We start from the raw sequence: 12852 nt of genomic DNA, 5'->3' as shown, positions 1-12852 counted from the left end.
AGTCCATGGGGTCACAAAGAGTCAAACGCAACTGAGTGACTGAACTGAAATGAACTGAATATATGTCTCCATGGACTTCTAATTTAGAATACCACCTCCACTTTTTTTTGTCTTTTCAATATTTACGTGCTAAAGGTATCAGCACACTGTTAAGCAACTCTTGCCAGTAGACTGGGGAGGCCAGAATGTCGATAGGTGTGCTCAATTGATCATCATAAGCCAATCCCACTCTCCTGCCCCACTCTATTTTAAACAGAATAAAAATTCAAACTCCTTAGCATGGCCTTTCATAGCCTAATATCAATCCATGTCACCAGCTTCATGTCCTCCTTCTACATTCTAAGAAGACAGCATAACACTCTTAAGTGAATTTTGAAATCTGGAATTTCTACAGTAGAGAGTATCAGGACCCTTTAAGAGTGTTTCCTTTTAATTTTGTAAACATTCCTCATTTCCATTAATATTTGGAGGAAGTGGGAGTCTAAGCTACCATGATGCTTTTGAGTGAAGAGTGTTTAAGAATCTCCACTAGGGCACAGGGTTTCTTTTATACCATTACAATCCCTTGTGAACCAAACACCAAGCAGTGAAACAATCATTAACAAGGGGTCCTAAAACGAGTAACTATATTTTTGTTTTTGAGTTAACCAGGTTAACTGAAGCAACCTATGAATGTCCAAAGGTAACGTGCCTGCTACAGATGGGGTGATCATTTAATTTACCTTCCAAACTGAGACTCATGAGAACAAAGTGGGTGCTATTAATCATTATACTAAAAAACACATATCAACTAGAATGTCCTGGGCTATGAATCACTTGCAAACCTTTCTAGTAGTAAAGTTTCTTTTTTTCCTTTAAGACCTCCTGCCACTTTCATTGCATCTGCTTAAGTATACTTGATGTCTAAGTACTCTCACCATTGGTATTTACTGAGTCCCTACTCCAGGGCAGATTCTGTGCTGGGAATTCAAGGTGAACAGACAGACCAGCTCTCTGTCCTCCTGGGGCTTACATCCCAGGAATCTTTTCTTTTTTTGCTATTAAGAAAAAATGACTTTCAATCCTTGGAACACAGGAAAAATAGTGGAAGATCAGTTGTACTAAAGCTGTTACTGATCCTTAAAAAAAAAAATTAGAGCATAACTGCTTTCCAAAGTCCTGTTAGTCTCTACTGTACAACAATGTGAAGCAGCTGTGTGTACACATACATCGCCTCCCTCTTGATCCTCCCTCCCGGCCCCCACCCCACCCCACCCCGCTGGAGCACGGGGCTCAGCTCCCTGTGCTGGACAGCGGCTCCCCACTAGCTAGCTATTTCCCACATGACAGTGTAAACAAGTCAATGCTCCTCTCTGCATTCATCCCATGGTCTACTTCCCCCAATGGGTCCACAAATCGGTTCTCTACATCTCTATTCCTGCCCTGCAAATAGGTTCATCAGTACTGTTTTCCTAGATTTCATATATATGTGTTAATATACAATATATTTTTTTTAACAGCTTGACACAGTTTGCAGAAGAGGGCAAAGGCTTTCGAGGTATGTATAACAGCATCCATTGCCTTGTTCAGTCACTAACTAGCATCTCTAACTAGCACAGTAAGATACCTATGCAGTCCTCATGTGGCCGGGAGGGTGAAGAGAAATGAACTCGCTCAGTCGTGTCTGACTGTTTGCGACCCCATGAACTGTAGCCTACCAGGCTCCTTCGTCCATGGGATTTTCCAGGCAAGAGTACTGGAGTGGGTTGCCATTTCCTTCTCCAGTGGATCTTCCTGACCCAGGGATTGAACCTGGGTCTCCTGCATTGTAGGCAGACGCTTTACTGTCTGACTAATACTTAAATCACAGGAATGCTGTTAAGGAGAAATGTTTGTACAATGCCCTACAGGTGGTAGTACTGCCCTATGATCCCAGGTAACACCAAACTTGAGCACATGGAACTCATCAAATCAAGGAGATGGGAAGGGGAGAGAATTGGAAGGAAAATGTGTCCACATCAGGCAGTGAAAATAGCCGGAAACCAAACTGCTGTCTTCATTACTTGAGCCACAGGTAATGCAGGTTAATATCTGAACAATGTGCATCAGTTACTAACGTGAACCCTTTCCTGGCTAGCTCTAACGCTTCTCACCGCAATATTCTGCTCAGAGGCCCAGTTCTAAATTCTCTAGAATTCCTCAGCTAGTCTTGTGGAGACAAATCAAGAGCGAGATTTGACAGGCATAACCCAGGTACTGGGGAGAAACTGAGGAGAAGTGGAAAGAGATTCTGAAAGAGATGAGGAAGTAAAGTACTCCTCATGGGCCCTTCTGCACCTTGCAACAGGACACGGAGGGGCAGAAAATAAAGCTGGTCTGAGAACTGATTCACTCTCCTGCCAAAAGCTTCTGTCTCTGCCCTGCAAAATCAGCATACGAGGAACGTTCCTAAATCAGACAGATCAGAACACTGCCCTGCTGTCCCCAAGTAACTCAAATTAACTGAAGAGCTTCTAATCAACTTAAATTTGAATATTTATACAGTTAAAAATAGCTTGTTGGGGGAGGAGCCAAGATGGCGGAGGAATAGGACGGAGAGACCACTTTCTCTCCTACAAATTCATCAAAAGAACATTTGAATGCTGAGCAAATTTCACAAAAGAACTTCTGATCGCTAGCAGAGGACATCAGGCGCCCAGAAAAGCAGCCCATTGTCTTCGAAGGGAGGTAGGACAAAATATAAACGATAATAAGGGAATCAAAAGAGCAACAGACGGAGACCCGTCCCGGGAAGGGAGTCTTAATAGAGGAAGTTTCCAATCACCAGGAAACCCTCTCACTGGCGGGACTGGGGGAAGTTTTCTGCATTCTAACTGGGAGGAAAAATTAAACAAGGCCCACAGATTACGTGCCTAAAAGCAACTCCCAGCAGAAAAGTACCCCAGACGCCCGTACCCGCCAGCAACAAGCGGGGCGGAACGGAGAGGAGCGGGCAGCATTGCTTAGGGTGAGGACCGGCCCGAAGACCCTGAGAGCAATCGGAGGGAGCTTTTTTAAACTGTGGGATAGCAAGGGACAAAATTAACTGACCCGAACACACTGCCGGTGGTTCGCAAAACAAAGGGACTGAGAATCTCCAGAGAAGGGCCGGCCCTTCCCGGCTGGAGGTAGGAGGCAGGGGGGAGGGGAAAAGGGCAAACTTAGCCCCTGAGAAGCCACCCCCTCCCACACTGCAAACAGGCCTCCGGGTTCTAGCTAAAGACTTCCTGAGACCCGACTGGCGGTGCGTGCTGGGGCCGCGGAGGGAAAAGGCGCGCCGCATCCGGGGAGAGTGCGCCCAAGCCTCTGGCTGCCTGGGCCGCTCAGGCCGGGGAAGGCACAAAACGCAGGCGCAACCGAATCTGCGCTTTTGTGGAGTACCCGAAAACTGGAACCGCACTCAACACAGGGCCCGCTCCATATAGAGCAGCCAGGAGCCTGAGCAGTGTAGACGGCGAAAGCACAGACACCCGTGAGCGGGGCAAACCCAGTGTGGCTGGAACACGGTGAGCGCTATCCACACAGAGCGGTGTCTGTCTGCAGCGCCCCGCCCTCCCCGTAGCAGGACTGAACTGAACTAGAGAACCTAAATAAGAGATCACCTCCGCCCGCCTGTGTCAGGGCGGAAATTAGACACCAAAGAGACGGCAAACAGAAGCCAAATAAACAAAGGGAACCGCTTCAGAAAGGACCGGTGCAACAGATTAAAATCCCTGAAGGTAACACCGACTACACCGGAAGGGGCCTACAGATATCGAGAAGTGTAAGCTGGAAAGAGGAGCTATCTGAAATTGAACTGAACCCACGCTGACCGCAACAACCTCAGAGAAATTCCTAGATATATATATACATATTTTTTTTTTTAATTAAAAAAAAATTTTTTTTCTTTCCTTTTTTTTTAATTTTTTCTCTTATTTTCTTTTATAATTCCCTATTACTCCCCCATTACTCCTCAACTTTCATTTTCATATATTTTTATGATTTTTTTAATTAGGGGAAAAAAAATTTTTTTTTTCTTTTTCTTGTTTTTCTCTCCTATTTCCTTTTAGAGTCCTCTAATACTCCTCTATTATTCCTTAACTTTCATTTTCATTTCACTATAACCTTGCCCAAAAAAAAAAAAAAGAGAGAGAGAGAGAGAGAAACCCTATTTTTAAACTGAACTTCATATACAGTTCTAAATTTTTTTTGTTTTTGTTTTTAAATATTGTATTTCAAAGAGTCTAACCTCTACACTAGATTTTCAATCTTTGTTTTTCAGTAGTATGTGATATAAATTTTGGTCATTTAAGAATCCAATATTCAGTTCCCATTTCTATTCAGGAGTGTGGTGATACTCTCCCACTTTTGACTCTCTGTTTTCTACCTCAGAACACCTCTATTTCCTCCTTTCCCCTTCTCTTCCCAATCCAACTCTGTGAATCTTTGTGGGTGTCTGGGCTACGGAGAACACTTTGGGAACAGATAACTGCGTAGATCTGTCTCTCTCCTCTTGAGTCCCCTTTTTCTCCTCCTGCTCACCTCTATCTCCTTCCTCCCTCTCCTATTCTTCATGTAACTCTATGAACCTCTCTGGTTGTCTCTCACGGTGGAGAATCTTTTCACCATTAACCTAGAAGTTTTATTATCAGTGCTGTATAGTTGGAGAAGCCTTGAGACTATTGGAAGAATAAAACTGAAATCCAGAGGCAGGAGAATTGAGCCCCAATCCTGAGAAAACCAGAAAACTCCTGACTACACGGAACATTAAGGAATAAGAGACCATCCAAAAGCTTCCATACCTACACCAAAACCAACCACCACCCAAGAGCCAATAAGCTCCAGTACAAGACATACCACGAAAATTCTTTAGCAACGCAGGAACATAGACCTGAGTGTCAACATACAGGCTCTCCAAAGTCACACCAAACACAGAGACCCATCGCAAAACTCATTACTGGACACTCCATTGCACTCCAGAGAGAAGAAATACAATTCCACTCACCAGAACACTGACACAAGCTTCCCTAACCAGGAAACCTTGACAAACCAATCGTCCAACCCCACCCACTGGGTGGAACCTCAGACCACAGGAATGCAGAAAGCCCACTCCAGACACAGCAATCTAAACATGATGAAAAGGCAGAGAAATACCCAACAGCTAAAGGAACATGAAAAAAGCCCACCAAGGCAAACAAAAGAGGAGGAAATAGGGAATCTACCTGAAAAAGAATTTAGAATAATGATAATAAAAATGATCCAAAATCTTGAAAACAAAATGGAGTTACAAATAAATAGCCTGGAGACAAAGATTGAGAAGATGCAAGAAATGTTTAACAAGGACCTAGAAAAAATAAAAAAAAATCAATTAAAAATTAATAATTAAATAAATGAGATCAAAAACACTCTGGAGGGAACCATGAGTAGAATAACAGAGACAGAAGATAGGATAAGTGAGTTAGAAGATAAAATGGTGGAAATAAATGAAGCAGAGAGGAAAAAAGAAAAAAGAATAAAAAAAAAATGAGGACAACCTCAGGGACCTCTGGGACAATGTGAAACGCCCCAACATTCGAATCATAGGAGTCCCAGAAGAAGAAGACAAAAAGAAAGGCCATGAGAAGATACTCGAGGAGATAATAGCTGAAAACTTCCCTAAAATGGGGAAGGAAATAGCCACCCAAGTGCAAGAAACCTAGAGAGTCCCAAACAGGATAAACCCAAGGCGAAACACCCCAAGACACATATTAATCAAATTAACAAAGATCAAACACAAAGAACAAATATTAAAAGCAGCAAGGGAGAAACAACAAATAACACACAAAGGGATTCCCATAAGGATAACAGATGATCTATCAATAGAAACCCTTCAGGCAAGAAGGGAATGGCAGGACATGCTTAAAGTAATGAAAGAGAATAACCTACAACCTAGATTACTCTACCCAGCAAGGATCTCATTCAGATATGAAGGAGAACCCAAAAGCTTTACAGACAAGCAAAAGCTGAGAGAATTCAGCACCACCAAACTAGCTCTTCAACAAATGCTAAAGGATCTTCTCTAGACAGGAAACGCAGAAAGGTGGTATAAAAGTGAACCCCAAACAACAAAATAAATGGCAACGGGACCATACCTATCAATAATTACCTTAAATGTAAATGGGTTGAATGCCCCAACCAAAAGACAAAGGCTGGCTGAACGGATACAAAAGCAAGACTCCTATATATGGTGTCTAGAGGAGACCCACCTCAAAACAAGGGACACATAAAGACTAAAAGTGAAGGGCTGGAAAAAAATATTCCACGCAAACGGATACCAAAAGAAAGCAGGAGTCGCAATACTCATATCAGATAAAATAGACTTTCAAATTAAGTCTGTGAAAAGAGACAAAGATGGACACTACATAATGATCAAAGGATCAATCCAAGAAGAAGATATAACAATTATAAATATATATGCACCCAACATAGGAGCACCGCAATATGTAAGGCAAACGCTAATGAGTATGAAAGAGGAAATTAATAGTAACACAATAATAGTAGGAGACTTTAATACCCCACTCACAACTATGGATAGATCAACTAAACAGAAAATGAACAAGGAAACACAAACTTTAACGGACACAATGGACCAGCTAGACCTAATTGACATCTATAGGACGTTTCACCCCAAAACAATCAACTTCACCTTTTTCTCAAGTGCACACGGAACCTTCTCCAGAATAGATCACATCCTGGGCCATAAATCTAGTCTTGGTAAATTCAAAAAGATTGAAATCATTCCAGTCATCTTTTCTGACCACAGTTCAGTAAGATTAGATCTCAATTACAGGAAAAAAATTATTAAAAATTCAAACATATGGAGGCTAAACAACACACTTCTGAATAACCAACAAATCATAGAAGAAATCAAAAAAGAAATCAAAATATGCATAGCAAATGAATGAAAATGAAAACACAACAACCCAAAACCTATGGGACACTGTAAAAGCAGTGCTAAGGGGAAGATTCATAGCATTACAGGCCTACCTCAAGAAACAAGAAAAAAGTCAAATAAATAACCTAACTCTACACCTAAACCAACTAGAGGAAGAAGAAATGAAGAACCCCAGGGTTAGTAGAAGGAAAGAAATCTTAAAAATTAGGGCAGAAATAAATGCAAAAGAAACTAAAGAGATCATAGCAAAAATTAACAAAGCTAAAAGCTGGTTTTTTGAAAAAATAAACAAAATTGACAAACCATTAGCAAGACTCATTAAGAAACAAAGGGAGAAGAACCAAATTAACAAAATTAGAAATGAAAATGGAGAGATCACAACAGACAACACTGAAATACAAAGGATCATAAGAGACTACTACCAGCAGCTCTATGCCAATAAAATGGACAACTTGGAAGAAATGGACAAGTTCTTAGAGAAGTATACCTTTTCAAAACTGAACCAGGAAGAAATAGAAGATCTTAACAAAACGATCACAAGCAAGGAAATCGAAACTGTAATCAGAAATCTTCCAGCAAACAAAAGCCCAGGACCAGATGGCTTCACAGCTGAATTCTACCAAAAATTTAGAGAAGAGCTAACACCTATCTTACTCAAACTCTTCCAGAAAATTGCAGAAGAAGGTAAACTTCAAAACTCATTCTATGAGGCCACCATCACCCTAATTCCAAAACCAGACAAAGATGCCACAAAAAAAGAAAACTACAGGCCAATATCACTGATGAACATAGATGCAAAAATCCTTAACAAAATTCTAGCAAACAGAATCCAACAACATATTAAAAAAATCATTCATCATGACCAAGTGGGCTTTATCCTAGGAATGCAAGGATTCTTTAATATCCGCAAGTCAATCAATGTAATACACCACATTAACAAATTGAAAGATAAAAACCATATGATTATCTCAATAGATGCAGAAAAAGCCTTTGACAAAATTTCAACATCCATTTATGATTAAAACTCTCCAGAAAGCAGGAATAGAAGGAACATACCTCAACATAATAAAAGCTATATATGACAAACCCACAGCAAGCATCACCCTCAATGGTGAAAAATTGAAAGTATTTCCCCTGAAATCAGGAACAAGACAAGGGTGCCCACTCTCACCACTACTATTCAACATAGTTTTGGAAGTTTTGGCCACAGCAATCAGGGCAGAAAAAGAAGTAAAAGGAATCCAGATAGGAAAAGAAGAAGTGAAACTCTCTCTCTGTTTGCAGATGACATGATCCTCTACATAGAAAACCCTAAAGACTCTACCAGAAAATTACTAGAGCTAATCAATGAATACAGTCAAGTTGCAGGATATAAAATTAACACACAGAAATCTCTTGCATTCCTATACACTAACAATGAGAAAACAGAAAGAGAAATTAAGGAAACAATACCATTCACCATTGCAACAAAAAGAATAAAATACTTAGGAGTATATCTACCTAAAGAAACAAAAGACCTATACATAGAAAACTATAAAACTCTGATGAAAGAAATCAAAGAGGACACAAACAGATGGAGAAATATACCGTGTTCATGGATTGGAAGAATCAATATTGTCAAAATGGCTATACTACCCAAAGTAATCTATAGATTCAATGCAATCCCTATCAAACTACCAACGGTATTTTTCACAGAACTAGAACAAATAATTTCACAATTTGTATGGAAATACAAAAAACCTCGAATAGCCAAAGTAATCCTGAGAAAGAAGAATGGAACTGGAGGAATCAATCTGCCTGACTTCAGACTCTACTACAAAGCCACAGTCATCAAGACAGTATGGTACTGGCACAAAGACAGAAATATAGATCAATGGAACAGAATAGAAAGCCCAGAGATAAATCCACGAACCTATGGTCACCTTATCTTCGACAAAGGAGGCAAGGATATACAATGGAAAAAAGATAACCTCTTTAACAAGTGGTGCTGGGAAAACTGGTCAACCACCTGTAAAAGAATGAAACTAGAACACTTTCTAACACCATACACAAAAATAAACTCAAAATGGATTAAAGATCTAAATGTAAGACCAGAAACTATAAAACTCCTAGAGGAGAACATAGGCAAAACACTCTCCGACATAAATCACAGCAGGATCCTCTATGACCCACATCCCAGAATTTCAGAAATAAAAGCAAAAATAAACAAATGGGACCTAATGAAACTTAAAAGCTTTTGCACAACAAAAGAAACTATAAGCAAGGTGAAAAGACAGCCCTCAGATTGGGAGAAAATAATAGCAAACGAAGCAACAGACAAAGGATTAATCTCAAAAATATACAAGCAACTCCTCCAGCTCAACTCCAGAAAAATAAATGACCCAATCAAAAAATGGGCCAAAGAACTCAACAGACATTTCTCCAAGGAAGACATACAGATGGCTAACAAACACATGAAAAGATGCTCAACATCACTCGTTATCAGAGAAATGCAAATCAAAACCACAGTGAGGTACCATTATACGCCAGTTAGGATGGCTGCTATCCAAAAGTCTACAAGCAATAAATGCTGGAGAGGGTGTGCAGAAAAGGGAACCCTCTTACACTGTTAGTGGGAATGCAAATTAGTACAGCCACTATGGAAAACAGTGTGGAGATTTCTCGAAAAGCTGGAAATAGAACTGCCATATGACCCAGCAATCCCACTTCTGGGCATACACACCGAGGAAACCAGATCTGAAAGAGACACGTGCACCCCAATGTTCATCGCAGCACTGTTTATAATAGCCAGGACATGGAAGCAACCCAGATGCCCATCAGCAGACGAATGGATGAGGAAGCTGTGGTACATATACACCATGGAATATTACTCAGCCATTAAAAAGAATTCATTTGAATCAGTTCTAATGAGATGGATGAAACTGGAGCCCATTATACAGAGCGAAGTAAGCCAGAAAGATAAACACCATTACAGTATACTAACACATGTATATGGAATTTAGAAAGATGGTAACGATAACCCTATATGCAAAACAGAAAAAGAGACTCAGATGTATAGAACAGACTTGTGGACTCTGGGAGAAGGCGAGGGTGGGATGTTTCAAGAGAACAGCATTGAAACATGTATATTATCTAGGGTGAAACAGATAACCAGCCCAGGTTGGGTACATGAGACAAGTGCTCGGGCCTGGTGCACTGGGAAGACCCAGAGGGATCGGGTGGAGAGGGAGGTGGGAGGGGGGACTGGGATGGCGAATACATGTAAATCCATGGCTAATTCATTTCAATGTATAACAAAAACTACTGTAATGATGTAAAGTAATTAGCCTCCAACTAATAAAAAAAAATATTAAAAAAAATAGCTTGTTGATGGTGTAATATGAGCACAGGTGATGAGAAGAATCCACTGGTAAGAATAAAAGGAAAATGAATAAAACGTTCTAGTATATTCAGTTCTGGAAAACTGCCTTTAGTACCTCTAACATATTCACCTGTGAGCACCCTGACCCAAACTGATGCGGGGCTTCATTTGGTGGAATTTTTTTTTTTCCTATCTGAATTGTTTACTGCACTCTTAACAAAAGCAATACATATTCATTGTGGGAGGTTGGAAAATTCAAAGCAGTCCGAAGAGAAAATAAAAAGCATTTAATTCCAGCACTCAGGGATAAACACCTTGGTGTAGCTCCCTTAAATGTGGGCAGTTGTTTACAACGCGACACCATCATCACCCACGCTCTTCATCCACTCTGATTACTGAGATCAGGGTAACAGGCAGGGCACCGCAGTCTCTGCCATTTTTAAAACACTGGATTTCCATTTGCAATCTGTGGCAGGCTAAACCCTTAATTAGTAACAGCAGGTGCTGAAGTGCTTAAAGCAAATCGCTCCTGCATTTTAGTGAGCTGTTATTTCTGTCACTCTTACCACCGGAGCAGCACTGACAATCGGCAGCAGCTGGGCGGGCTCGTGCCCTGACGGGGGCGCTTGCCTGCCACCAGTTTCCCCAGGAGTCAGGGCTTTAAGCAGCTCTATCTGGAGAAATGAGCAAGCTGCTCAAAGGGAGCAGTTGGGGCTTCGGGGTCTCTTAAGGGTGGAAAGCCACAATCATCTATGTACTAACTACTTGGGCATCAGATATTTTATTCAGAATTCCATTATGTGCAGCTCTGCCGAATCACACACCCCCAAAATACTGTTTTTCCTGAGTTTAAATCTCTCTCTCTCTTCAGTCTCTAAGTCGCGTCCTGATTCTTTGCGACCCCATGGACTGTACCCTGCCAGGCTCCTCTGTCCATGGGATTCTCCAGGCAAGAATGCTGGAGTGGATTGCCATTTCCTTCTCCAGGGGATCTTTCCGACCCAGGAATCGAATCCCGGTCTTCTGCATTGCAGCCAGATTCTTTACCGACTAGGCTATGAGCGAAGCCCAATAGGTGCTTCCATTTTGAAAGAAGCACAAAAACCTCTTAAACATGGTCCACTTCCAAGTGGTAGTAATTCGGTTCAGAAAGCTTGTTCTCAAGGAGTGAAGAGACTGGAGTATGCAGAACACTCTCAGGGGTACAAAACTCGACACCGCCCAGGTTTCCCTCTCACATTTATCAAGACGTGAAATAGAAGAAAGTCAACGCCAGCTCGCCTTGTATCCTAGGGTGGGGTGGGGTTTAGCTTATGCTTCCTTCCTGGTGGGCTGCTAATCCCCTTTCATTATTACCGAAAATGAGTCACAAAAATTATTCTGCATTTCTGCCGAGGGGATGATAAATAAGGTGCGCCCCGCCCCCCCCGCCGCGAGGCCGGGGTAGGGGCAGATTTGTGAATAGGGTGGGAGGAGGGCAGCCGCCTTTTCCCACCAATGGCGACATCTCGACAAGCGTCAACCGGTTTGGGGGTCGGGGGCGTGCAGGGACACTCCGGACACCCCGCCAGTGAGCAAAGTGACAGGAAAAAAAAAAAAAGGGGGGCACCCGAGTTGTGCAGACTAGAGACCTGAAATCAACTTTCCCGTATTCAAGATGGTGACTAGAAGTCTCTATATCCAAACTGAAACGTGTGGAATCAACTTCTGTATATTCAGGCGAAAACATAAAAATTGCCTTTCCCGTTTTATCTGGTCACCAGCCCATGACGTCTCGCCCTCGGGTCGCCCCACCGGTGGTCCGAGGCCCCGAAAATGAGTCTGTGCTGGGCGAGCGTCAAGAGCTTGAGGGGGTGACTCTGTGACGACAGCACGGCCCGGTCCCCTTCCCTCCTCGGGCCTCTGCTCCTGAGGTGACCGGGCGCGAACGCGACCTCGAAGTGGGCAGGCGCCCGCCGAGGGCTCCCAGGAGCCAGCTGGGTTGCCAGGGAGGCGTCTTGGACTGGCTCGCGCCCCGCAAAGGCCCCCGGGGCCGTCCCCGCGACGAGCTGGCCTGCACCCGGCGGGGCCGTGCCGCCCGACGGGGCCCCGCGCCGGCCCGCGAGCCGTTATAAACGCAGCTGCCTCCCCTTCCTCCTCCTCCTCAGCCTCTTACCTGCCCAGGGGTTTGGCCGAACTCCGGGCCGGTAATTGAGGCCGCCATGGCAGGTTGCGCACGTGCGGGTCCTGGGGCAGCCTCACCGCGGGAGGAGCTTGGCAGCCCGCCTGCCTCGTCCGCCGCCAGCCCCGCGCCAATGGCTCTGGGCCCCCAGCTGCGGGGCGCCCGCCCCCGGCCCGCCCTTAAAGTGGCCATGCCGCCCGTGTGGCTCAGAGTCTCGGCAGGACCAGGCTGGGGGAGGGGGACTTCCGGGGGACGGGGGGGGGGATGGGGATGGGCCGCCCCAAGGTGCTCTGCGGGGCCTCAGGAGACCCTGTCACTAGCGGCAGCCCACCTAAAGTTCCATTTCACTTGCCCTGGGACCTCACACAGCTCAGGCCTGGGGCAAGGTCATGTCTAAAA

At 43.4% G+C, this 12852-nt stretch overlaps 1 protein-coding gene across 3 annotated transcripts in view; it reads right to left on the bottom strand.

Moving 5' to 3' along the window:
- SOHLH2 (spermatogenesis and oogenesis specific basic helix-loop-helix 2) overlaps positions 1 to 12852 on the bottom strand; it is a 65147-nt gene that overhangs the window by 38187 nt on the left and 14108 nt on the right. The window contains exon 1 of one of the 3 annotated variants that reach the window (XM_020914572.2): positions 12448 to 12564. The exons of the other annotated variants lie outside the window; for them this stretch is intronic. Within the exon in view, the coding sequence (XP_020770231.2) occupies positions 12448 to 12495 (48 nt within the window). The 5' untranslated portion in view covers positions 12496 to 12564. Of the gene's footprint in view, positions 1 to 12447; positions 12565 to 12852 lie in introns of those variants that run through there. 3 annotated transcript variants of the gene reach the window in all.

The sequence above is a fragment of the Odocoileus virginianus genome, unplaced genomic scaffold, assembly GCF_023699985.2.
Source record: "Odocoileus virginianus isolate 20LAN1187 ecotype Illinois unplaced genomic scaffold, Ovbor_1.2 Unplaced_Scaffold_35, whole genome shotgun sequence".
NCBI lineage: Eukaryota > Metazoa > Chordata > Mammalia > Artiodactyla > Cervidae > Odocoileus > Odocoileus virginianus.
The sequence above is the reverse complement of the archived record's forward strand: the minus strand, read 5'-3'. Positions and strand labels throughout refer to the sequence as shown.